At 37.6% G+C, this 27,850-nt stretch overlaps 1 protein-coding gene across 2 annotated transcripts in view; it reads left to right on the top strand.

The window, feature by feature from the left end:
* Window positions 1-27,850, top strand: part of sfswap (splicing factor SWAP) — a 100,151-nt gene that overhangs the window by 45,131 nt on the left and 27,170 nt on the right. For both annotated transcript variants that reach the window (XM_051877354.1, XM_051877355.1), the window contains exons 11-13: window positions 4,752-4,836; window positions 5,119-5,355; window positions 11,315-11,499. In XM_051877354.1, coding sequence (XP_051733314.1) covers window positions 4,752-4,836; window positions 5,119-5,355; window positions 11,315-11,499 — 507 coding nt within the window. The remainder of the gene's footprint in view (window positions 1-4,751; window positions 4,837-5,118; window positions 5,356-11,314; window positions 11,500-27,850) is intronic.

The raw sequence follows: 27,850 nt of genomic DNA, 5'->3' as shown, positions 1-27,850 counted from the left end.
CATTCACGTTTGTCATGTTTGGTTTGAATAAAATGAACCCTGGTGCGATTGCTCTGTTAGTGCGTTCATTTGAACATTTGTGAACGCTGCCATCCGAACCCTGGTGCGCACCAAACAAGACTATGTCTCAGCGGTCTCGGTCCGCTTCCAAACGAACTCTGGTGCGGTTTGAATGATATATGAACGCAACACGGACCAAAGACATGTAAACGAACCAAAAACAGGAAGATGAGACCCTAAAAAGAACAGAATCCTCACGCAAATTGTTTTGTTTTTTTTTGTTTTTTTGTCATAGTCGCGCGTTCGCCCATCACAGGCATCAGACGCACACCTCCACGCAGCAGATTGTTTGTGTGTGTTAAGGAGGGATTCCCGCCACTGTTTTGACTCCTTTACACATTTTATAAGCTCTTCACGTTTTCCCAGCTGGCCCAAATACCATCATATGCATGCTACGTGCATACAATGAGCGCATTTATCCCAGCACACAGCATTGTTTTGGATGTTCAGTAAGTTCCGTCTTAAAATAGGCAGTACGTCATAAAATCCGACCAGTCAGGTTGTGAACGTATCCCTATGCCTTTACGTTCGGTATCTTTCGGTTCGGTGATAAAATTGCCAATCTGAATGCTAATCGGACCAGGACTAGGAGGACAGGAGAACTTTTGCTCAAACATTTATTAACAGTTGATGTTTTGAATAGCAGCATATACCTAATGTTACAAAGAAAGCTGTTAAGTGGCATTTTTGGTGTGTTTTTAATCTTTTGTTGTTTTTATACTTGTTGTTTAATACGTAATTTACATTTTTATGCCCTGTTTAAAGTGTCACCTTTTCTTTAAAATGTTCTTTGGAAGGTTAACAAAAGGGAAAAGATTTTTTTTTTTTTAATTGCACTGACAAGTGAATTAAAAAAAACTACTAATGAAAATCCTTCACCTTCTTGCTTGAAAGTTTGTTTGTTTGTTTTTTTTCATTAAGAATCTTTTTAGTTTAGTTTGTTCACTTATCACTGTGTAAAAAAAAACAAAAAAAACACAAACTTTATTGAGAAAGTTAAACAATCAAATTACATGTCCTCCTTCAGCTCCTTTTTTTTTTTTTTTTTTTGGTTCAGATTTTTACTTCAACATAGCATATGTAGGTTTCAGTCCTGCATCAAATAGACAAAAACATGAGTAAAAAAAGTCAAGCAAACAAAATATTCCAGTTTTTATTCCTCCTCCCAAGTTGTTACTTAGCAACAGAGCTAAACAGCTGTCACTAGTATTCATGGTGGAACTGTGTTGATGGCACAACCGTACCGCTGTTCGGAACCAATTAATACAGTGTGGTGTGAGGGGATTGGGGCTGAAATGTGAACTCAGAAATTTAAAAATATTCTGAGATTTAGTACATTGTGTGAAGTGAGGAATTTTGTTAGTGAATAGTCTGATTTAACAAGATCAACTAAAGAGTGTATTTGATTATGTGTACATCATATTTTCTTAGAGATGATGGCAGAGTTATATTTCCCATAGCGTCACGATCTCTTCGTAATCCTTCATGAGAGACACCTACCGTCTTACTTGAAATTACAGCATTCTAACTCTCCCATAGTCACATTGCTCATCCGTGTTTTGCTATTATAGAGCTACTTCCACATGCCATGGTCCATCAGCATGCGTTTCTTCTGCTGACTTTACCCATAAACAGGATTAAGGGATTACTGCCTTTATATGAGAGGATGAAGACATTAGGTATGGCACCATCTCCACAGGGGAGAACGTGTTTAAGGAAACCCAAGGCTGAAGAAGAAATGTCGCTCAGAGGGGGAGCCTATAGAACAGCCCTTGATTTGTTATTAATGTTCATTTGATATTAATTTGGTGATGTAAGTTGACAACAGAGGTCTTTAATGAAGGATTCTCTGGAAACCAAAGCACACTGAGGTTCATTTTTTTGAGCAGAGCAAACAGGCGGAAACAAATACACTGCTCAGGAGAGTAGTTTCAGAGCAGTTTTTTTCTCTAGGTAGAGTAGTGATGGGAATTGTAAGGGATTGAATGATTTTGGTTTCAATTCCACTTAGGCCTGATGTTTCCAGTTCCCTAAACGGCTCCAATAACAGATCTTTTTTGCCTTTTGAAGAACCATGACATAATTAATCCTGAATATATCGATTATTATTATTATATACATTGTTGTTTTATTATTATTATTATTATTATTATTATTATTATTATTTTGAATAATAAATTATTTTATTATTATTATTTATTAAGATTATTATTAGTCAGAAAGCAGTGAGGTTTCTTTCTTTCTTTTTCATTCATTCATTTATTCATTTAAATAGATCTGAATAAGGTTCTTGAAACCAGTTCTTGATTCTCAACACTAAGTTGGAGGACAGTCTACTCTGAAACATTCTCTCTCCCTACAGTGTCTCTCATTCCCACGCAGTGCCTGTCTTCATTTTTTTTTTTATCGAGTGTCTGGTCACAGATCCAATCTCCCGCTTTAATTCCTTCATCTTGTCTTCCATCTTTGGGCGAGAGATTCTTAACTGGGTTTAATGTCCCCCTGACCCTTCATCTTACCCAGGGCTACAGTGAGGATCTACAGACACTTCTTAATAGAGCTGTAAAATATTGAAAACTTTCATTAGGGATACAAAACTTTTAGAATCTCTCTCTTTCGACCTCTCACTCTTACGTTTTTTTTTTTTTTTTCTTTCTTCTTACGTAAAAAACCTGGCAGTGAAATTACATGGGATTATCACAGCATGTTTGGTTCTCTTTATTATTAGTGGCAATATCCATTAGTGTACAGCAGTGTAGAATATTCATTTGTACTCTTGTGCTGACTCGAACAAAAGAATAAAACACAAAGATTTGGGTCAGTGTAAGGAAAACAATATCTCATTAGTGTGGAAACACTACCTCATTAAAGTGTGAAGTTTTTCACCATACCACAGTGTGGAGTCCAGACTTTCATGTGTATTGAGGTGGAATTAGATATTTGAGCATGCAATCCGCTGGCAGATGGTTGATAAATGAGAGCATCAGGCTTGCATTGCTCTCACTCCACATGACCGTGAAGGAGCTTGTCATGCTTTTTTCTGCTGCAGAACGTTCCTGAGATTATACTATTCTATCAGCATTGCTCCCAGAGTGATGCTCAAACCCTGCATCTCATCCTAATAGAGCTTGGGCCAAAATCCATATAGCAAGTGGGAAACTCTTCTTTTGTGTCTTTGTTGTTTAAAGGTGACATAATGCAGTTATTGAAGGAAGGAAGGAAGGAAGGAAGGAAGAGTAAAATGAAAGGGTAAAATGGAAGGAAGGGAGGGAAATATGGAAGGAAGGAAGGTTAAAATGGAAAGAGGGAAGGAAGGAAGGGTAAAATGGAAAGAGGGAAGGAAGGAAGAGTAAAATGAAAGGGTAAAAAGGAAGGAAGGAAAAAATGGAAGGAAGGAAGGAAAAACTGGAAGGAAGGAAGGTTAAAATGGAAAGAGGGAAGGAAGGAAGGGTAAAATGGAAAGAATTGTAAAATTGAAGGAAGGAAGGAAGGAAGGAAAAATGGAAACAATGGGAAGAAGGAAGTGAGAAATGGAAGGAAGGAAGGAATGGAAAATGGAAGGAAGGAAGCAAGGGAAAACTGAAAGGAAATAAGGGTAAAATGGAAAGAGGGAAAGAAGGAAGGAAGAAAAGAAGGGTAAAATGGAAAGAATTGTAAAATGGAAGGAAGGAAGGGAAAATGGAAGGAAGGAAGCGAAAATGGAAAGAAGGGGAAGAAGGAAGTGAAAAATGGATGGAAGGAAGGGGAAGAAGGAATTGAAAATGGAAGGAAGGAAGGAAGGAAGGAAGGAAGGAATGGAAGGAAGGAATGGAAAATGGAAGGAAGGAATGGGAAGGGGAAGAAGGAAGTGAAAAATGGAAGGAAGGAAGGAAGGAAGGAAGAAATGGAAAATGGAAGGAAGGAATGGAAATTGAAAGGAAGGAATGGAAGGAAGGAAGAAGGAAGAATGGGAAAAAAATGCAAGGAAGGAAATAAAAAATTGAAGGAAGGAAGGGAAAAATGGATGGAAGGATAAAATGGTTGGAAGGAAGGAAGGGAAAAAATGGAAGGAATGAAAGTTAAAATGAAAGGAAGGGTGGCAGGAAGAAAAAGGGTAAAATGGCAGGAAAGATGACGAAGAAAGAAGAGTAAAATGGAAGGAAGGATGGCAGGAAAAAAGCAAAGTAAAATAAAGCAAGGCGGGAAAGACTAATAAGTGAAAGGAAGGCAGGAAAGAATGTAAGTTGACTGGAAGCAAGGCAGCAAAGAATGTAAAAGGTAAAAAATGAAAGACAAAAGCAGGAGGCAAGAAAGGGAAAGAAAGCAGGAAGGAAGGAGAGTAAGAAAAGCTAGAAGGAAGAGAAAGAAGGCACATATAAAGGACTTTAACATCAAAATATTACACATATACCCTTTATAGGATGAGATGGATTCTCCCTCAGACTCTTCCTGTAGCCTAAACTCTTTCTATTTCCCCCTGTGCATCCCAATCTTCACCTGTGAAATGGTATATTAAGGAATTACTGGCTCAGAATAACCACATATTCGGTACAAAGAAAGTCCTTTAAAATACTGTCAAGCTCTTGAAAGAGAACCTTTGTCTAAAAACGGAGAGCTCAGGATTTTCATCCTTAACCTGTGTCTGCCAAGTAAAGTAATTTTTTTTTGTCTCTCTTCCCTGTCTCTCTGTTCCTGCCGTCCCGTCCTCACAGGGTTCCTTGCTTTACAACAGTGGGGGCGACAGCTCAGCAGACTGCTCTTCTGGCAAGCAGCAGAATGAGGGCAAGCTCCTTAAAGGTAAGGCAACTCCGCCCCTCCACCACCTGACCTTAGAACATTCTTGCCATCCACATTGATATTTCAGAATGTCCATATGCACCAACGTTGCAACACCGTCACGTCCCGCTATGTTTTAATTTAATTAATTTAATTAACCCCTCTGTCCCCACTGATGTTAATTCAGATGACTTAATGATCATGTCTTTGACTGTAATGACAGTAACTGTGCAGTAGATTTGTGCTAAGGAAGGTTAATGACAGTTACCAAATAAAACATGTCTACTATCTCCCACTTCCCAGCTTCTTTTGCACCTATCTGCTTCGCCATAAAGTCAAAAGAAAATGACCTTTTGCCTCTGGAGAAGAATCGTGTGCGGTTGGACGATGACTCTGATGAGGATGGGATGAAGGGGGAGGTGCAAGAGGGAGTAGAGTTGGCGATAGGATTGGTTGAGGCAGCCAAAGAGCCTCCTCAGCCTCCAGTGACTGAGGAGAAGAAACCGGTACTGTCTCAGGAAGAGCAAGAAGCCAAACAAGGTATGTCAAGATTTTTATTAAAGGAATAGTTCACCTAAAGGGTTCTTTCATTTACTTACCCGCATGTTGCCACCAAACTCGATGGAACTCAAAAAGGTGAAATTGTAAAGCGCATATTTGAACAAAAATTGCCATATGAATTGTGCACTAAAGTTAAGCCATATAATAGAGTTAAATGACAAATTAGCTAAGATAAGGAAGAAAGGATGGACGGAAACAGGGAAGTAAGCAAGGAAGGATGGAATGACAGAGGTCGGGAACAGGGAACTAAGCGAGGAAGGACGGAAAAACAAAGGTCGGGATCAGGGAAGTTAGGTAGGAAGGAAGATAGAATGTAAAATGGGAAGTTGGAAGGAAGAACAAAGGAAAGAAAGAGGTAAGACAGGAGGAATGGAAAGGATGGATAAATGAAGGACAGGAAGAAGGTGGTAAGGATCAAGAAGCAAAGAACTAGAAGATGGAAGGAGTGAAGAAAGAATGAAGAACGAGAAGAGGGAAGGAATGTTGGAAGACGAAATGAAGGACAGGAAGAAGGGTTAAGAAACGAACAGGAAAAAGGAAAGGTAGGAATGAAAAAATGAAGAATAGAAAGAGGGGAAAAAAGTTAAAAGAAACAAGGAAGGAAGAAAGAACTAAGAAAGAAGAGATGGGAAGAAATTAAGGACTGGAAGAGGGAAACGTAGATTTAGAACAGAGCAGGAGGGAAGGAATGAAGACAAGAAAGACAAGGAATAAAGGCAGGCAGGAAGGAAGGGAGGATAATACTTACATTTTAATGGTGCTCTTTTTGACATTTTTGAGCTTAAATGCCAGTTATTATAACATATTTTAGCTTTGAATCACTGTCTGGAGAGTTCAGAAGTTAAGTTTCATAAGTATGTCCTAATTGAAATAATTCATTGTTTGCTGTTTTCAAGGCTGTTCTTTTGTAATGTTCAGAAAAATTGTTCATACAGAAGAGATGAGTCAGTTTGTGGAGCATTACGCAAATAACTCATGCTGATTTCCTTCACTGTATTTGTTGCAGCCCAAATGTAATTTCTCACTGGCCAGAAGCTTAGAAGCCAGACATCTTTTACTGTAACAAGATAAGAAACATTGCGAAACAAACAGTAGTTTATCATGATCACATCAAGCCAAGAATTACCGGATTTCGCTGCACTTCTAGGACTTCTCTGTTCTTTTGACCCTCAAAGACTTTAAATAGTGGGATGATCTGATCGCTGTCACATCACGATGACTGGCAGCACATTAAATTACTCCTGCGAGGGCCAGGGCCGTAATGTAATAGATCTGTCCATATGGACCATGCTCACCAGCGGCAGTAACTGTCTCCCATAATTAAGAGGGAGTGTTTCCACAGTTAAAACAAGAAGGACACCTCTCAATCAAAGATACCAACAGTGTCTTCACAGGAAATAAGACATGCAGGTGTGCATGTGAGATTGCAAGTTTTTTTGTTTGTTTGTTTGTTTTTTTGGCTAAAAATGTATTCAGTCAAGTCTCTCATGCCTGCCAAAGTTTAGTTTATTTGATCAATAAAAACAATAATATTGTGAAATATTATTACAGTTTAAAAAAACTCTTTTAAAATGTAATTTATTGGCAAAAATTTCCTATAGCCAAGTCTTTACTGTCACTCTTAATCAGTTAAATATGTCCTTGTTGAATAAAAATATTATTTATTTAGGGGTTTTTTTTTTTGTTTTGTTTTTTTGATCTTATCAACTTTTGAGTGGTAATGTATATATCAAATTTTAGTTATCATGATGTAATGTATTTAAAGGAATAGTTCACCCAAAAATGAAAGCTCTGCATCATTTACTCACCCTCATGCCGTTCTAAACCCATATGACTTTATTTCTTTCCTTGTAACACAAAAGGAGAGTTTTTGACCACGATTTTCGAAATATAATGAAAGTCAATAGTGATTTGTTCTTAGTATGGCTTAAAAACACTGAGCATCTGATGTGATATTATGATATAATTTTGGATGAGACTCAAATTTAAGGCAGAATTCATAGAAAATTTTGCCCTTTGCCATCCATATCCATTCAAATATGCAGGGCTTAAAGTTTTCCGGATCTCCGGCGTACGGCATTTGGCTGTGAAAAAAAAAAAAAAAAAAAAAAAAAAAAATGATCACGTTAAAGTTCATGAGTTCGCTTACCAATGAGGAACACAGCTTTCACTCTCAACCAAACTAGCATTACTAGCCAATCAGAAGTAGAATGGATTGGGTCTTGGAAAACGTGTGGTTGAGATCCAGCTGCAACTGAGTCCTACTAACCTCACAAGAATCGAAAATGGGCTACTTTTCCATAGACTGGAGTGAGACCATAGACGTTTCTCGAGATGTCGCAATGTTTCTTGGCGCTCTGTGGCATGACTGATTGCTGTAGCGCTTCAGTTCACGCAGAGCGCATGTGAACTGACCATCTCTTCCGCTTTACTAGTTAAAACACGAAATAAACATGAATGAACATCCTCAGGTATGTTGAAAGATACAGTAAAACTTACCGAAATCCGTATCATGTCTCATACAATCGATCAATCAGCGTTTCAACCGCAGAACATAACCTCAGAAAAGCCGTTCAATGTCCAAAAACTCGTTAGTCCCCCACTAACCCCCATTTTTTTTAACTTTAACCAATGAACATGACGACTTTTAGATGTAAAACTCATTTGACGTCAATGTGACATGAACAAATGTCATTGACCAGTCCCAGCCTGGTGGGTTTTTACCTGGTACAGCTATGGGGAAGAATACGTTTTTTTTTTTTTTTTTTTTTTTTGAGCTTGACAGCCCCAATCCTCGTTTACTTTTATTATGTGGAAAAGGACTGAGCCAGGATGTTCAACACTATTCCTTTAACAAGAGATACATATTTCGTTGTAACATGTAGGCTTTGCATTGGTTTTCTTGTTCCTCATTAAAAAATCATTTATTTAAACCTTATCAATGACACTGGACTGCATACGGCAGACGCTTCAGCCAAGCACTGAGCGGTAATGCGCAGGGGTAATTACAGTAATAAGACCAGATGCCCAAAAGGAAGTTTACTTCACGGGGAAGTGAAATAAATGGCACTGCAGCAAAGAAGGCCTCACTCAGTGGCAAACTAGCTTAGATTGCATGACTATCGACCCATCCGGAGGAACATAATCTGTATTGATGAGCTGTTTAAAGAATCACAGATGCACAATTCAGCAAGCACTCAGTCTGTTTTCATGTGTCCGTCTATTACCTTTAGTGTATTTACTGAATGGAGTGAGTTTGTGTGATCATGAGTGAGAGTTTTATTGGGTCGAAACTCTGCTGTCTCTTGTGGTTGTGTTGTGAAAGCTGAGAGGCAAGTATTTACACCCCTTGTGTTTTCCTCAGAGCTTACCTGTTTATTTTACAAATTGTAATTTCAAAAGCCTTATTGGATTTTGTCAATGTTATTTGAAGCCTCAATTGCACATTGACTTCTGAAGTGTAGATGAGAAATTATGCAAGAGAAGGGGAAATTTGCTGGAAAAAGCAGAAAATTACTAGAGTCATTGCTTTGAGAAATGCCACAAGTAAATCACAGGTGTTAAGTGCTGTGGGTTGCATTGAAAAGGCTTGTCACACATGTGTAATGTTATTGCAGTCCTTTGTCTAGGGATAGAAAAGACAACAATGATCAGTAATATAAAAACATGGGATGATTTGTTTGCATCTTCAATGCATTTCAGAGCAATTCTTATAACCAAGTCTTGTAATACATAATGCGTAAATGTTCCAAATGGCTCATTTTTAATTTAGGTGATAGATAGGGGGAAAACAGTCATTATTTAAGCCTAATATGTAGTTTTTCGCCACTAGAGGTCGCGTACTCAGAACAAAGGCGTTGCTTGATGATGCCTTGATTTCGCAGAATCATGGGTGGTGTTTCAGCCGGTGGAAAAGAATCCGACAGGGCTCGGGCAAAAATTATATTAATGGAAGAGCTAACGTATTAAAGATTTATTAACATTACTATAGTATGAAGCAGGGTGTGGCTAAAAAAAGCAGTTGGAGCTGAACGAGGCCGCTGGAGCGTTTGCTAATGAGAGGCGAGCGCGACACGCGGCTCGAGAGCAGCGGAACTTTTATTATGCCGCAGACGACCGCTTCCGCTTCCGCTTCTTCCGGTCATTAATAAGTCGAGTAACGCAGCACTGTTTTATCATATTAGATCCATTGGTGTGTTGAAAGTTGTTATAATGCTACTCTGTGCATTCGCTCGGCGGCTACTATGAGACACTTGTTGCACACTGCAGTAAGCTAGATCGATATTAGGCATGGTAAAACATGGTACTCGCGGTACATCAAGAAAACAAGATTTAAACAATAAGACTTACTGTGCTATATAATAATAATTAGATTTCTGTTGTTGAATGTATCCAAACAGTTTCTCACCTGTCTAATAAAACACATAATATATTAAAGCATCTTTGGTGTTTCCATGGTTTCTACAAAATAAAACTGGAAATTGAGGCTAACGCGGGTATGATGTCATAGATAGGAGACGCACGGACACTGTCCATGTCTTGATTAAATTTGCTTATTTTTCTGGATTTTAATCCAAAAATCTTACATATTGTGCCTTTTAAGTGAAACACAAAAAGTGATTTATTTTATTAACATCCTATCATTTTTTTATTTTATATTTTTATATATATATATATACATTTCTATATATGTGTGTGTGTATATATAACAAAATAGTTAATAGTTAAATAGTTAATAGTTATATATAACAAAAATAGTTTTTCAAAAAAAAAAAAAAAATTGAAATTTAAGTTATTTTTCACTGAAATGTGAACATCTGCCCTAGATCTCAAGAAAGACAGAAGTGTCAGTGTCCAATTTGTGAACGTGTCATATCAGATCTTTTCAATGAATCGATTGGTTCAGCTAACAAAAATCGATTTAAACGATTCGTTCATTAATTGTTCTTTTCTGGTTCTCACTGAATCAGTTAAAAACTATATAAGTAATATACAGTACAGTACTTTCATTTGCTTTCCAGAACACATCTGAAATGGTTTAAAAACATTTGCTCGTCATTTAATTGCGGTTTGTCTCTAAGCTCCCTCGTTAAGGCGAGGGCACAGTGCCGTGCACTAATAGATGATTATGTTAAATCGTAACAGGACGTCAAGGCTAAAATAGTGTTTCTGTTTCAGGGCTGTGCGAATAACTTGTGATTGCTGAAACACAGGAATTGGCTTCACTGATTAAGGGACATCTCACACAAGTTTCCTTCCCAACTCTGTCGATTTCTCTCGCTGTAAAGCTTAATATTATTTCCTTGCGATGACGTAATGAAGGAGAAGCCTCTGCTCTCTCTCCAGTTGTGTTTGTTCCGGAGTTGTATGTGATTGTTCGTGGCAGGGGGCCTATTTTTAGTGCGGATGCTGACAGGGCCCTCTTCTTGTTCTTGTATAATATAATGACTTGTTTTTTTCCCCCTTTTTCTTTTGTTATCTCTGTTCCCATGAACAAAACCTGAAAAATTATACATGAGTACACTGCCTACTCGAACTAGCTAAATTGAGACACTATTATACAATCCCTAGCCAGGCAGCCTTTAACACCTAACCAGAGAGTGAATGTCAGTAGGAATATGTTTATTGTGGTAGATGCAAAACATTAAAATGTGACGCATCGTTATCTTGTAGCTTTTTAAGCTCTATGCAGTTTTTATGAGGTGCGCTGGCTTACAAAACCAGGTAAGTCACGAGTGATCTTATCTGGAAATGTTTTGCATTTGCTTAATAGCAAAAATTCACTGTGCCTCTGCACGTTAGCTCACTTGCCCATGCTCTTGTTTTTTAGAGCATATGGTGTGTATCAAGACAAATGTGTGTGTGTGTGTGTGTGTGTGTGTGTGTGTGTGTGTGTGTGTGTGTTTGTGTCTGACCTCTCTTCCCTTTTCTTTTCCAGCCAAACAGAAGCTGGAGGACCGGTTAGCAGCAGCAGCAAGAGAGAAACTGGCCCAGGCCTCCAAAGAGTCAAAAGAGAGGCAGCTTCAGGCTGAGCGCAAGAGGAAAGCCGCCCTATTCCTGCAAAATCTGCGAGGGCCGGAGGCTGAGGCCAAGCGTACAGAGGAAACCGCTGCTGCGTCTGAGGTTTGTTTGTTTGTTTGTTTGTGTGTGTGTGTGTTTTTTCCCAGAATGGACCATCTACCACCACATATACCTAGACTGCCTCTGAATTCCTGCACTACACTGCAATATGCACTGAATGAGAAGTATGTTCAAATGTGTAGTTGGGATTTGCGGCATGACTAATTTCATTAACATTTAAACAGATTTTTTTTTTTACCAGCTAGTCTAACAAACCCCCAGAACACAGTCTGTATAAGCGATCCTTTTAAAATAGACTAATTAATCCATAAATTAAACAGTCAAATCCCATACTGAATGCCACTGAAAAATAGGTTGTGTACATGCACTTGTGCTTGTCTTGCATTATGATCATTGTACATTACACTTAAGCGTTCTTTTAATTACTGTTAGCCAGTATAGGCATATTTATGAAAATCAAGTGAATCAACAAGCAGTGGAGGACCAATAAGTACAAACTCAAATAAGTCCGCAAATCAATATATTGTTGTTTGTTACCACAGCCACCGCTTGTTTGAACGGGGCTCTCTGGTTTAAAAACATCTATATGTTACTTAAAGGGTTAGTTCATCCAAAAATGATTAAATTTGTCATCAGTTACTTATCCTCATGTTATTCGAAACCTGTAAGACTTACAAATGAAGATATTTTAAATGATATCTGAGAGATTTGTGTGCCTCCATTGACAGTCCACACAACTCTTGCTTCAAAAAGTTCATAAAGAGATCGTAAAACTAATCTGTATGAATTGAGCGGTTTAGTCCAACATTTCTGAAGAGCCTGGATTGCTTTATATCATGAACAGATTGAATTTAGGCTTTTATTCACATATAAACATTGATCAGTGAACATAAACAGAAGTTCAGCCGTTCTTGTTTGAAGTGTGAGAACAAACCTCGTTGGCATGACATGAGGGTGAGTAAATGATGACAGAATTTTTCTTTTTGGGTGAACTAACTCTTTAAGGGTATTCTATTTGTTAGGATATTGACATAGGATCTGTTGTTGTTAAGTAAGTTTCATTCATGTCTTCCTTTTAAAATGGTATACAATGTATAGAAATATATATATATTTTTTTAAACGACTAGTATTTCCAATGTTGACTAGCAGCAGCAGCATTATCTTTTAGTTGACTAGTGGAATAGTCCCGCACATCCCTAATGTGAAATACATACTATATCCACCATGTTGCCATTGACTTTTGGCTTTTAAACAAGTGCAATTTAACCACGAAGAGCAACTTTCTTGCTAACTGGAGTGCTTACACTTGAAAAGAGCCGCCCACTCTTCGTTTTCGCTTTCATTGCATTGCTTGACATGCTTGCCCTGACAAAAAATTCTGTTTTTGCTCTGCACTTCAGAATCATCCACCGTGCCATCACGGTTAAAGATTTTAGTGTTTTTATTTCATTGGTCAGCATCATGTCAGGACCCCTGCTCGATAACGCTGTTCTGGTTTCCTCACGGTTTGTTTAGTGAAGTCCCCCATAAAGAAAAGCAACATAGTTTATTGATCCGTCAAGAGTCTTGGGAAAATGCTCATTACTGCAAAATGATTCCTGACAAGCGGTTTTTCCCTATCCTCGGGGAGACAAATGTGACTTGCTGACAGACCAAATGAGATGAAATTAGAACGTATATATATGTTGTTAATTCTATCCATGTTGTATTTTCATGGACTTGCGAAAGGAGGAGTTCCTAATTATTTGTACAGACAAAGCTGGTGTCTTCGAAGAAAAACGTCTTTTGTACTTTTGAGTTTGTATGTTTATCTTGTGTCAGCCCTGATTCCTGAATGTCATTTTCCATTTCTCCATAGAGACATAATGAAGACATTTTAATTTTTGGGTGATTCCTTTAAGGACACCATTAGTTGGGATTTTACACTGTGGCTATGTTTCTCTGTGGCTTAATATTATGTACGGTGTCTTTTTAGAGTGGTTTCTCAGCAGGTGTTTTTGAGTTTGTAACCATGATCTTCCTCCAACTCTCGCTGTAATGGCCAACGCTGCCTGTGTGCAGCTCATATTTCCCCTGATCGTCTCTGCGGGCTGCAAACACAGTTTCTCCTCCAGAAAGTTTGCACCGTTGTGTCCACGGAGAGAGATCGAGAAAGGCAGATGTGTGAGAGACGCCGTTAGGAAAAGTGAGAGAGTAGGAGTAGGAGTGCGGGAAAGACTAATCTCGCCGATTGTCTCCACAGGCGTGCGGTTCAGCTCCACATTAATGAGGCCAATGAAGCGTGAAATCAGAAGAAGCAGCTGGTGGATGCAGGACCGCTTCCTCTGGGCTTTTACCTGAGTTTCTCGCTCACATATACACAACACTGCTCATACGTTCCCAACCATCTAATCCATTATGAATGTCCCTTCTTCTTATTCTTGGACACCCAATTACTTGAGCGAGACGCCTTATTTAGTTTCCAACTTATTACTTTACCCAATGCCTGATTTTAGATGCACCTTCGAATAGCTTACGGCAGTTCTGTCATTTACCCTCAGGAAAGAAACAAAGACAGTCTGGCTGCTCAGGCACGACGCAAGAAAGTGACATGTGCTGAAAACTTTCTCTCGCATCTAAATAAGTTTTTGTCCTAACTAGCTGTGTCCATGTTTTTCATCGTTTTTCAACTTTTCATCGTTCTTGGTTCGAACAGGGTGTAATGTTGTTCCTGTCTAAATTCTTGTGGTCCAAGAGCCGTGTTGTGTTTTATTATTTGAATTGGTATTGTTCTAAAGGCCTGATTTATGTTTACGCAGGCTTATTTGCCTGCTTGTAAATATGGATGCGTTCTGCCTTTATCTGCTGACTGGACTCTGTTGAACCCACTTTATTCCTCCAAAGATTTTTGCTGCGTCTTCAATGCAAATAGGTGCTACTGGTCATCGCTCATGACTGCTGTATCATCCTCAGCATCACCTCACCATTATCTCTTTCCATCTTTTTTTGGTGACTCAGTAGTGGTAATGATTTAAGCTTAATACCAGCTGTGATCTCTGATGGAGCCAATTGCAAGCATTGATCTTTGCTTCCTTTACCTTTTTTTTTAAAAGCAGTGTTGCACTGAAGTGAAGCTTCTTGGCCGAAACAGAAAATTCCTGGGCACACTGGGTTGAAAATTGAAAATATTGAAAATAGCCGTTACTCAATATGCGTTCTTGTCTGTACTTGTGTTCTTGTGGACTTGTAAAAACGTCATCAGTCTCTGCCCAAGTACTGTTCTAATTCAAAGTTCGCATCTAGCCAAGTACAGTTAAAATCCCCGAATGTATTCTTGATCTGCCTCTTTTATCGAGGATGCATCGAGAGTTGATTTGTGCGGACTTGAGACAGCCAGGTATCCCAGAATGCATCTCGCACTAACCAGAAAGCGTCAATAGTAAAGGAGAAAACCCGTGTAATTTAAACATTCTACTGGTATTATGTCATGATATGTAGTTTTAAGAGTTTTTCAGGCGAGAATGTACTGGTTTAAAGCTCAAATCTGTGGTTTATTGATAAAGATAGCACCTATTTGAAAATTTGAAAGATCCAGGCGATCACCGGGCGCTCAACGCACATGTACCCAGCCGAGAACAGCCTTACCTTGGCTAATCCTTCTGACGTTTGCCACTGGCTCTGATGCCTCTGTAGTGGTTAAACATGATATAATTCGTCTTTTGTATATCTAACGGGTGATCTTTGGTCTCAAGAATCTATAATTTGTTCCCTGGCAAATCGTTTTGGCTGAGGGCAAAGTGAAGTTTTCCCGTTTTAGCCTAGAGCACTGACTTTGTACATTTGACTGAATTGTTTGCTTTATTTCTTATTGTATAGCTTCTTATACCTTTTACTTATACTTTTATAATGCCTATTATTGGTCATTAAAACTGACATTTAACAAAATGAGTGTTTTTTAAGTTATATTTCATTTTATTACAGTGAAGATAATCAGAGTATGCACATATGTTAATATGTTTAATATTTTTAAAATGTAAATGAAAAGAGTCAGGGTTGTGTTTTATATATCGTTTTGTTATAAATACTATACATGCAGTGAAGATAATGAATGAACGCGTTGCCTGACGACCTGAGTGACGCTATCAAGTACGCTGCTGTACCCTTTGCGGAATTACCGGACTTGCATCCTCCCGTCCTCGGGAGTCCGTTCTCCTGAGTCGAACTTGCCAAGTCCGAACTACCAAGGACACGTACTTGGTATTGAGAAACGCCTTTTAAATTAGCCTTTATTTAGAAAAACTATTCAAATATTTTTAATATAATTTTTTTATTATATTCAATTGGACTGCCATTACAATAATATTTAGGCTCCAACAACTATTTATTTTTTAATTAGTTTTTAATTAATTGAATGTATTAAAATTTAAATAATTATATTAAAAAATATTAAAAATGCATTTAATATTTTAAACATATTTTACAAATGTACAAATCTAAACCCCTTTTTAAAAAAAAAAAAAACTTTAATAATGCTTTTAACTGCATTCTGTTTCACTGTGATGTACTGTTTTTGGACACAAAGACGTAAACACTGCTTATGAAACGTCACATTGTGAACGTGAGCTGGAACCAGCTTCATGAAGGGTCATGAAACCCCAAAACACATTTTTTGAGATGTGAACATGCACATCACTGAAAACACTAAAAGCAGTGGAAAATATTTTTTTTGCGTTTTTTCTGAGCAATTTCGTTCATCCGGGTTAAAAAGCAAAGTTGAAGCAACGTCACGGAATCTGACATAGAAGCGCACATCCGGAGTGTGTGATTGGCTGCTGGGGCTGGGGAGGCACGATTCTACGTCATCCAGTTCTCTTCTCTGCATTTATTCATGAGAACAAACTCTTTTAACCCAATCACTGCACTGTATTACGCATGAGATCGCATTACATTGGAGAATTCCAGCAACATGTAACAACATGCGAACTGCGAATGAGAGCAGTTTCTGTGCAGAGCACTGCGATAAGATTAACTCTCGCAACGCGGATCAAAGGTCATATACGGACTGGAGTAAGTGTGTTTCAGGTTTTTATGGACCAATTTCACATACTCTAGTGCTCTAAACATGAAACAGCACCATGTATGTGCATATATCTAATCACGTCTTCTTTAAATGAAATATATGTGCAAATAAGGACACTGATACAGTGTCTGTGGTCATATTCTAATATTCATATATCTGTATAATGAGTGTGTTGCAGGTCTGTGTTTTATTGGTTATTGTAGATGATGTAGAATTGTGCCTCCCCCGCGCCAGAAGCCAGTCTCACAGTCCAGATGCTTTGGCACGCTTCTACGACTTTGCTTTTTAACCCGGAAGAACAAAATTGCTCAGGAAAAAGCAAAAATAACCTATTTCCACCTCTTGATTAAATTTATGAGTGCTTTTAGTGACACTTTAAAACTGATTAGTTGACTAATTGCATTCCACTGAGTAGTCGATTTTGAAAATAAGCATGTTATGCAAATTATAAACCAGTTTTGTAGGACCCTAATTCATTTCTGGATCTTTCCGCAGGTCTCTTAGATGAGAAAACGACACAACTGAGAGACATATTCAGAATGCACAGAGCTCCCTCTGTGTTTGCAGCTCTCACTATCCAGATATACAGCCTTCGGTGCTTTACTGATTGCTATGGCAACAAAAATCAAATCTAGCCAATTCAGCATGCATCAGGTCATGTTTCCTAGCTTTTACCAAACCAAGGACGTGCTATAATGTCTATAGATTCATTTAAAAACGGAAAATAGCTACATTTACAGAGAACTCAACAGAGGCTTTTTTGTGGTCATAAATTTTCGCCGTGTTCAACCAATAGCCAGTTTGTTTCATCACAGCCGGCTGTGACTGCAGCCCTGTTTGTTCAATGAGAAATTTCTGTTTCTTCTGGAGATGGCGTAGAGTGTTTCTGGCAGAGCTCGTATTTGTAGTAGTTCATCTCTTGTTTGCAGGGAAACGTGGTCATGCCACAAGATTACAGAAAACAGAGAAAATAAAATAGCCTTGATCTGCACTGCTGTCACAGGGCTTAGAAGGTTAGATTTGGTGTGACTGACAGGAGTGCTTTAAAGTGGAAATAAGACCATGCTAATTGTTTGATGTTTAGCTACAACCTTTCGTCATGCTAAATGCTGTTCGGCAGGTCTCTCTCAGAAAATGCCAAGTTTGAAACAGGAAATGTGGACAGTCATCTGTGCAGCCAGGTGGCACACTGCAGCGAATCCTAGCAGAGTGTCTCTCTGCTTCCATCAGCAACTTCTTCCATATTGCCTCAATGGTTTTTAGTGCTTTTTTTTTAATTATTCAGTTCATTCTGTTTTATTTTATTTTTATATTATTAATTCAGCATTTACATTTATTTTTTATATTTTATTTTATACATCACATTTTTATTTTATTTTTTATTTAATAATTTAATTCATTTAAACTCTTTTTTTTGCATTTTCCCCATTACAAATATTATGAGACAGGATTTCAAACTGAAAATAAATAAATAAATTCAATTTTAAAAAAATGTAAGTATCATACATAATGGAATATAATATTGATTAAAAATGAATAAGCTAGATAAATAATAGATTATTATTATCATTAATTACGTTGTAATTATATTTATAATCTTATTAGCTCCTATTAGTTCTTTAATTAAAAATAAATAAAATAGTTTTATGAATAATAAAAATAAATTTAATACACTACATCAGAAAGTAAGCAAGTATAACACCGTGTCCTAACCAGACGCGACGTGACGCCATGACATGCGATAAAAGGTATCTTTTCCATGTTAATCTGAGTTTTTGTCCTAACCAGCCGCGACGGCAACGCGTGAATATTCTATTTTAGAAACGGTTTCTTTTTTCTATTTTTCTATTTCGGCTGGAACAGCAACAAAAGTATGGCAATGATAATATCAGGTACTGTTTATGTGCTTTATTTAATGTTAAAAGCGTTTAATGTGAGATTGAATATCATTCTGTGTTCCCAGCTTTTTAGCTGTAATGAAAACAACACTGGCTAATTCACCTCAGATCTTGAAAATAAAGAAATGGGCACAAGAACATTCAAACTGTCAACTCAATGCGAACAAACAAGCGTATTCTATGACAAAGATTGGTTCAGTCACTCTGTAATGTCCGTATGTACTTTAAATAATGTTTAAATGGTGTAATATTTATTAATTTTACTATGTACTTGCCCATTTCATTGTGTCTGCTGTGATCTTGCCTAGAGAGCCCGCCCACACTCTCTTCTGATTGGCTGTGGTTTTTGATTGATTTTATCGCTTCTCATTTTCGCGTCACATCTAGTGTGGACAGTCAAATTGCTCGTCGCTGGAATCTTATCGCATCGCGTCTGGTTAGGACACGGTGTAATACATAATGGAAACTAAGATCAATTATTTCAAAGTAAGTTAGCTAAGCTTAAATAATGGACAAAGAACATCTGCTAAAGCACAGTCTGTCCAAAACGTTGGCAGGAATTAGTGAAAATATGTGTATCTGAATCAATAAAAGCTGATACAGGGATACAATTATCCAGTTTCAGCACATTTTTTTTTAATTTTTTTTTTTTGCAATTGATTACAATAATTAAGAGCCGCAAATATGAGAACAAAGCAGCCAAAGACTTTTTTGAATTGGGATGGGAGAGTGAGAGGAAATAAGATCAGGATATTCAAACATACATTTCGTTCGCCTCAAGCTCAGCATGCATCTTTTTTTTTTTGCTGTGACCACCATAATGTTGTGATGAAAGTCAATATTCATGTTTGTTCATGATCATTGTGTTATTTTGTTCAAAGCTTCAGACATGCTGTGATTTGAAACAGTTTTCTCCTGATGGCATCGGTTTTGTCAAATAGTCTGCTGTGTTGTTTACATCTGCTTGAGTGAAGTGATAGATAATGTTTTAGCTTCTGTACAGCTGAATGAAAATGACAGACCACTTTTCGAAAATGGGAACTAGTATTCAATATTCAGGAACCTTTTTTTTTTTTTTTTTTTTTGGGTTAGTCTCTATTAAAAATGCTATTCTTTAACCACAAAATTCAGACATGGAATGTTGTCTAGACAAGCATGATGAGAAATAGAATAAAATAGTGGTTTATATATTATTTAAAAACAGCCATCTGTTAATATTTTTTCCTTATATTCAGCCAACAAATTAATTTTTCACTTTCTGCAGTTTGCTTTGGCTTTAAATGTTGTGCTATATACTGTAGCTTAATATATATTTTGCCTACAGGCCTAAAAAAAATAAAAATAAACAGTGCTAGGCTAGGTGACGACAAGCCTACATGCTTGAAACTGTCAAAAAAGTTTGGTTCTGTTTGTGCGCTGACAGTTGCTGTGTCCGCAATCTCTCGCTTGTTTGATTGTTTACATTTTGCTATATAGTGAATTCCATGTAGTGGCTGATATGCAAGGGAAAAAATGCATTTCTCAAGGAATAAAATCTCAAATGTCGTTAGTCTACTAAACAAGTTTTTTTTTAAATAGACAACTAGAGTTTGAGACCCATGTTGAGTCAGGAGGCCACCTTCAAGCATTGCCTTCATGAAAGAATTATGATATTAACTTTAGCAATACTGTGTTCAAGATCTAAAATGGGACTAAAGACAGAACCTGTGAGTCAGCTTGCATCTTCAGGAAGCATTGTAGAAAGAACATGGCAAGTCTCGGAAGAGGGCTTGAAAAAAAACACTAGATAAAGAAGAGCTGTCTGCTTTGCTCAGCTGCTATTTGCAGAATTACAAATATGTACCTTCTGTGCAACAAGAAAAGGTTTTTCATGCATTTTTGGGAGTATGTGTAGCCTGAGAGTTTGAAAATCGAATGTCATGTACATTCATTATTTTTTAGTTATTTTATTTTATTAACTTCATTACAATTTATTAAGGCCTGGTTTCAGAAACAGGGCTTAGATTAAGCCAGGATTATGCCTTAGTTCAATTATGACAGTTTAAGTAGCTTTTATAAACATGCCCTAGAAATAAAAAAAACATTACTGGTGTGCATCTTGAGACAAAAAAATGGCACTGACATTTTGTCAGTGCAAGTTGCTTTTAGTTAAAACAGCTCAAACATGCATTTTGGTCTGGGACTAGGCTTAAAGGGGGCCTATTATGCAAAATTCACTTTTATAAGGTGTTTGAACACAGATGTGTATCCACAACTAGCCTATAACGGTAAAAATCGACCCACTCCTTTTTTTTTTTTTTCTTCTTTTTTTTTTATAATCTCCATAAATCATAAACAGTGTCTCCAAAGGAGCGGTTCCAGATTTCCCCCCCAGTCTTACGTAAGAGTAGGGGGAAGTCATTTATGACCACGAAGCGGACAAGTGTAAGCCCCAAATGAACAGAACCATTGGATGTTCTGCCATTATTTTTGTAATCCTATTGCAACAGTTTCTGTGTAGTGTAGTTAAAAAAACAATCCATTTGTGGTTTTCCCCCCAGAAAAGAACAAAATACTCCAAATTAGCACTTTGGAAAAACTGCTAAATCAGTGCAGTGCTTTTCTATGCTTCATTGCCATTGGATGTTCTGCCAATAGCAGTACAGCTTCAGGAAGGCCGGCCTGCCAACATATGGTTTGGAGTAAATGTCCTCTGACCACTGTTCCAGTGTTAGACATTGGCATGTTTACTGGCAAAACAAAGCAGCCAATCAAGCACAAGACAGAGCCATATTGGATTTGTGCTTATGGATCTGTCTGTCACTATGAGAGGGGTATCAGGACAGCTTATCCTCTAGCTGCTCTATGTAGTGTCCGTGTGCAACCTCACGTCTCTGTGCTCTTTTCCTTTAAACAAATAGTTTGCTCCGTAGTGTAATCCCCCACTTAACACCCATAACCATACGTTAGCTTAGCATTGATTGATGGGCTCAGACAGATTACAGTTAAAAAGACCACTATTCTGACTAGAACCGACTAAACCTTTATCACGGTTGTCTGGTTTTCTTCTAAAGTGGGCAGTTGCCATAAGGCCAATTGGATTTATTGGAAATCTAGATTAAATAGCTATGATTGCTGTTGGACCGTGGCTTAGTGGTTCGCCCATGGACCCTTTTCACAGACTGTGATGCGTTTCTACAAGTTTTATATATATATTAGGGCCCTCGACTAAAGATTTTTCTAATCGACTAGTAGTCGTTCATTTAAGCGATTAGTCGACTAATCTCGCGTTTATATTAATAAACCATATAAATCATAATAATGAGCCTTTAATTGCCTATTTATAATACATAGCCTAATCAGCGCTCAAACGCACACATAAAGCTCGCAGCAAACGTAATGATTATGAATGTGGTGTGAAAAAACAGAAGGAGACTTATTGTAATAATTTATTGATAAATGTGTTTGTGTGTTTTCGGCTGCAGAGATGAGATGTTGACTCATCATCTCCGCAGTAGTGGACGATGCAAGTTTCATACAGATTACATAATCTTACAATATTTGTTTTTGATTTGAAAAAAGGAGAAATTTCAAGCTTTCCATAGAAATAATTCTTAATAATATATTTGAGGCTGAGTTTCGGTTAGTTTTTGTGACGCGCTCAAGTTCACTTGAGACCGAGATGGCAGAAAGCGCATCCTGTTTCTTTTCATTATTTTACAAAAGGACAACGTTTTGTTGTTATTGTGAGCGTACGCAAATAAAAGCAAAGCATTTACAGTTTCGAATGTTGGATTATTCTTATCTGTATGACCAAAAATAGTGGAGTATTTTAAGTTAAATGTCACGCAGTAAGCGCGCTCTATGCGCCAAATAATAGCGCACATTTATCTAGGTTAACATTAGAGCAAGTGGACTACTACTAATGTGTTTCATGTGATAAGCCATATTTGACATTGATGAATGATGAATGATATGCGAATGTTTGGATTTCCTGCCGTTAATGATCTGTCTGTGTGATTTCGCCACTTCCTGTGGAGGTTTTTTCTTTCCTGAGACTAACCGACTAATACCAATTTTGGTCGACTAAGCCTCTTCTCGTCGACTAATGGTTAGTCTACTATTAGGGGGCAGCCCTAATATATACATAAATTTAATGTACATTTATAATGGATATAATGTATGTTTTATTGTATATTTCTAATGGAGTGACATCTTTCTCTCTTCTGACCACTGTATTCAATCTCTCTATTATTTCCTTTCTTGGAAAGACATATTAACGCTATCGTGGATTCTTCTTTTGCTATTGGAGCAAATAGTAATGCAAAAATTATAATTGTTGTAGTTTCCATTCAGCGCTATAGTTGTTTACCCAACTGTGAAGACTCTTGCTTCTGAGAACCCTGGTAATGTGAAATGAGTCCATTGTCTGTGACACGTTCAGCTTGTGTAGCCGTGTTGGTTTGAGTCTGAAAGGAAATAAAAATAATTTTTAAAAAATAATAATAATGATAACCCTGATTGCACTGCAGTTTAAAAAAATTGCACAAAGTTATTTTATCATATGATGCTTTTGAGAAGTCAACCTTTAATATAGGCCGGTGACTAATAAAAACAGACAGTGACGGAATTAAAAACCTACTATGAAATGGAAGGCCTGTTTTCAGTTAAGGCAAATATTTTACTGGAGCCATCCTTTTTTCCCTGCTCATAGTCACAAGACAGAATTAAAAAGGGGAAAGGAATCGATAGACCCAGAGGAAATGAGGCGATCTGAAACCGTTGAGGCTCTCTGCAACTGTGCCTGTGCTCGCTCTAATTAGTTTATACATAAATCCATGGCAAAGATTTAAGAGCCCACTATAACTTTTATCCTGACCTAAATGGAGTAAATTGGCTACGGATTAGCTCTCAGCGAAAATAATTTTTACCTCAACAAAGACCTTGTTTTCACCAGTGGATCATTTGTCTCAAATCCCAAATGTCATTCAAAATGGAGAAACTTATTTTTAATGGGATACTTCACCCATAAATGAAAAGCCTGTCACCATTTACACCCCCTCGTGTCTTTAAAAAAAAAAAAAATAATAATTATACACTCCTAAAAATAAAGGTTCTTTATTGGCATCAGTGGTTCCATAAAAAGCCTTTAACATTCATGGAACCTTTCCATTGCACAAAAGGTTCTTTATAGTGGATAAAGGTTAGATTAAAATGTTTTTGCGTATTTTAAAATCGGGGAAAAAGTTTATTTTAAGAACTTTTCCATAGAATGAAAGTGAATGGTGACCATGGCTGCTTTTCAAGTTAAGATTTTCAAAGATTTTCACTTAAATTTCCATCTGTTTAAAATCACATAGTCTATAGTCACTCCACATGGACTACCTTTTATGATACTTTTGCATTGCTTTTTTGGCACTTTTGGTCACCATCCACTTTGATTGTATGGGAAAGAGCAGCTCAGGCATTCTGCTAAATATCTTTCCACTGAAGAAAGCAAGTCATTCTCATTATTGTACGTTTTTTAATGACAGACTCAAAGTGTACATGTGCAGATGATGTGAAAGAGAGGTTAGGAGAGGTTGCGTCAGTCCCTGGTGTGCTGGCATTTTAACACTGAGCTCTTAAGGCTCTGACAGCAATATCAATATCTGCGTTTGTGTTTGCATGTGTCAATGCTTTTGTATGTGTTTATCTGGAAAACTATATATTTGCTATGCAGTCTTCAAAATGGCACATTTTTGGCGTTTCCTCCTCCTGGCTCGCCGGACAGGAAAATTTAGATGTGTCTCAGGTTTTCACTCAGTATGTTATCGAGAATTATTCTGGGTGCTAAATAAACAGGCGGCATGTAATCATTAAAGCCATATTTTTCACCTTGAGTGTATTCGGATTAATTAGGAAATGTGCCTGCAGAAAATCTTTGTGCCAGCTGGTCGTTCTGCCGTCTTTCTTTGACGAATGCACCGTAAATTGTTCGTGGTGGACTGCCAACTCTCCAGCAGCGACCCCTGTGTCATCAGTCTAAGACTGACTGCTTTATTGCTATGGCTTTTACTTTAATCCTGTTTCTTATTATTGACCTTTCATTATTAAATGGAACACACAGGAATGAAGGCGCTTATAGGATGCTGCATCTCTCCATTCTTTTTAAAAGAGAAGAATATCAGATGTGACAATATGACCACATTGTTGACCTTCACTTTTGATTTAGTGTTTGTGTTAAGTCTGTGCGTGCCGTTTGAGTCAACCACAAACTGTCACTGTTTAAGAAAGAACAATACTCAGAAGCCACTGCACATCTCACTATGGCTGAAATAGAAACCAGGCCAGTTCCCACCTCCCTTATTAATGTGCTCGTTTTATTTTAAGATTCCAATTTTTTTTATTTTCAGCATTGCTGCCTCTTCCCTTTGAAGAGCAGGTTGTGTGCTTGGTGTGAGGGTTTTCAACCTGGTGTCTGTGGTGAGATATACTGTATATAAAACATGTATTTTTTTTACAGCATTTATTAATCTAGGCTTTTAATTATTATTATTTTTTTTAAATATATACACTTTTTTTAATTTAGTCAATGTCCAAAATGCATACTGTAACTAATTGCTTGAAAATCGCAAAATGTTTTGGTGTATGCAGAAAGTTGCATTACCCTAGATTAATAAATTCCGTGAAAGTATTGTTTCTTGTTAGTTCAGGATACTAAATGCATGAATTAATATTAAGAAAACTTCACACTTCTTGTTTTTAAAGGGGTCATGAACTGCGTTGGTTTATTGTTTTATAATGTTTCCTGGGGTGCACTTATAATGTTAGTATGCTTTTTACATCCAAAATTGTCATAATTCATGAATAAAAGGAATTTTTTCTACCCTGATTTTAGCTTCTGGTTTGAACGCTCCGTTTTAAGGGCCGTGTCTGCTGTGAGACTTCAGTGTAAAAGCCCACTGCTGTGATTGGCTAACATCTTTGCATATCTAAATATCCAAGTATTACTCTCTCTTTTAGCGCATTTTTACTATTACAGCTCTAAGGTTAACTAATCTGAAAAGTGTTGCATTATATTTAGATCGAGGCATGAAAGGTTGCAGAGATGAACATTGTAGCCGATCACAGACAATGTTGAGCGCATGAAAGCAGTGATCTCGTCATTGCAACTCAATTTCTGTACATTAACAAATGCTTTCATCTTCACTAACAGTGCAAATGCGATATAACTAAAAGATTCATTGAATAAAACGGGAGTTTTGCGCGTCAGTCACTGATAAACTCGCTGTTTGATTGACAGCTTCAGCACGCGCTGCTCCAACGATTACAAAGGGGGCTTTCTTTGATCTTTCTTTATATAATTTGATCACTGTTAAATAACAGATTATTTTCATCCTACTAAGAGAAACAACGCAATTTGACGTTTAGTCACTGGTTTGATTTACTGACACACAGACAAAGAACATCTGACGGTACATGAATCATTACATATCAGATCAGGCATTAGAATTAACGCAGTTACTTACATGTTGTCGCATTACTGTCGAGTCCAGGCACTGCACAATTTTTTGTAATCCTCAACGGCATGTTTATTGCTTGGTAGCTCGATCTGGTTTAGCACCACATATGTTACTTATGCGCGATTCGGTGGGCGGGGCTATACAGGCAGGGATGAAGTAGGCGTTGATCTTGTTATGCAGAGGAGGTGCTTGCTGCCCTTTGACGTCATAGATCCCCACTTTGTAAATCCTGTCGTTTTCTGGGTCTGGCATCAATTAAAGGTTTTATTGGACTAACTAGGAAGTTTTCAGCTCTAAAACTTACAGGATATTCTTATAGTATGATGACCTCTTATGTCAAAAGCTCAAGGAAAATTTGATTTCTCATGTCATGACCCCTTTAAAATACCTATATGGGCTTTATGGGATTAGTTTACTTTCAAATGAAAATTAGCCCAAGCTTCACTCACCCTTAAGCCATCCTAGGTGTATATGACTTTCTTCTTTCTGATGAATACAATCGGAGAAATATTAATAAATATCCTGACGTATCCGAGCTTTATAATGGCAGTGAACAGGGTTAACGAGTACGAGCTGAAGAAAGTGCTTCCATCCACATCTATCCATCATAAACGTGTACTCCACACAGCTCCGGGGGGTTAATAAAGGCCTTCTGAAGTAAATCGATGTGTTTGTGTAAAAAAAATATCCATATTTAACAAGTTATGAAGTAAAATATCTAGCTTCTGCCAGGCCTGGCAAATCCAGTGACTTGACTTGTTTTTTTTATTTAGGCAAACTGATTTAAAAAAAAAAAAAAAACCTTGTGTGCTGTTACAGTTCTTGCCAAGTCTGCCAATCAGATTAGAGCTTGCCAGTTTAAGAAAGTGCTTTCCGTTTTTATAGCAGTATTTATTAGACAGTGAGTATACGGGCAGCAGACATCTGACACTAACACTAAGGTCTCGCTAAGGTCACATTTACACTCTCTTTCTTGTGTGATCGTTTTACCCTGGATGTGAAGCTGTTGGGACCTGTTTGATGTGCCTTTAGTGTGCGTCTGTGTATTTGAGCATGTTCATGCTCCCAGTTGCACACACTTCTGCCCCAAGGCTGTGGTGCTTCTTTTCCTCTGATGTGTGATTTACCATTTAATTGATTGGACTCTTTGTATCCGAGCTGTTCTTTTTAAAAGAAGCTCTCATGGGAGAGGTGTTTCCAGCAGGTACTGCTTTAACAAGACAGTCGGTTCTCAGGAGGGAACACGATTAGTGACACAAGCAGAGGTGGGACTCGGTGCCGCTGCACCTGTCTTTTTTCTGTGTTAAACGAGAATGCAGGGATTGAAGGTGTGTCCCTGATGTGTTTGGTGTGTAGCATGGCTGATATAAAGATTGCTAAAGATGTTGGTGAACTTTTTGCTTATTTGACATTCTGAAAATAGACTGTGGCTGTGCATAGGCTGTGCCTCATTTACCTTAAAAGTTAATGAGATGTTTTCAGTTTTCCTCTTATTTCAGCTTTATATGCAGAGAAATCTCTAAGCCCATTCATAGACAGATTTCTTCAAAAAAATAAACACTGTGTGTTTGTGGTGCTTTCAAAATGTAGCTTTGTTTGTTTGAGAATCCCAACCAGCCCAACACGGCAACAGTAAGTCAACCAATGGTGTGAGTTTGGGGCAGGGATATCTGTTTGTTCTGACCAATGGCAGATGGGGAGTGTTTTTCAAAAATGAAAATTATAATTTTCTCTCACATTCTTCCAAACCTGTAGGACTTTATTTCTTCATTGGAACACAAAAGAACATATTTTGAAAAATGCTTTAGTGCCTTGATGCCTTTTATGCCTTGATACTGCCCAATTTCTTTTCCCACCAAAGGGGTGGGCGATATACTGGTAGACAGGATAAACCGGTAGAAATTTTGGCTAGTATTTGTGTGAGAATTGTGAAATTTCAATGTAGAATTTT

This window comes from Ctenopharyngodon idella, chromosome 21 (genome assembly GCF_019924925.1).
Source record: "Ctenopharyngodon idella isolate HZGC_01 chromosome 21, HZGC01, whole genome shotgun sequence".
Taxonomy (NCBI): Eukaryota; Metazoa; Chordata; class Actinopteri; order Cypriniformes; family Xenocyprididae; genus Ctenopharyngodon; species Ctenopharyngodon idella.
The sequence above is the reverse complement of the archived record's forward strand: the minus strand, read 5'-3'. Positions and strand labels throughout refer to the sequence as shown.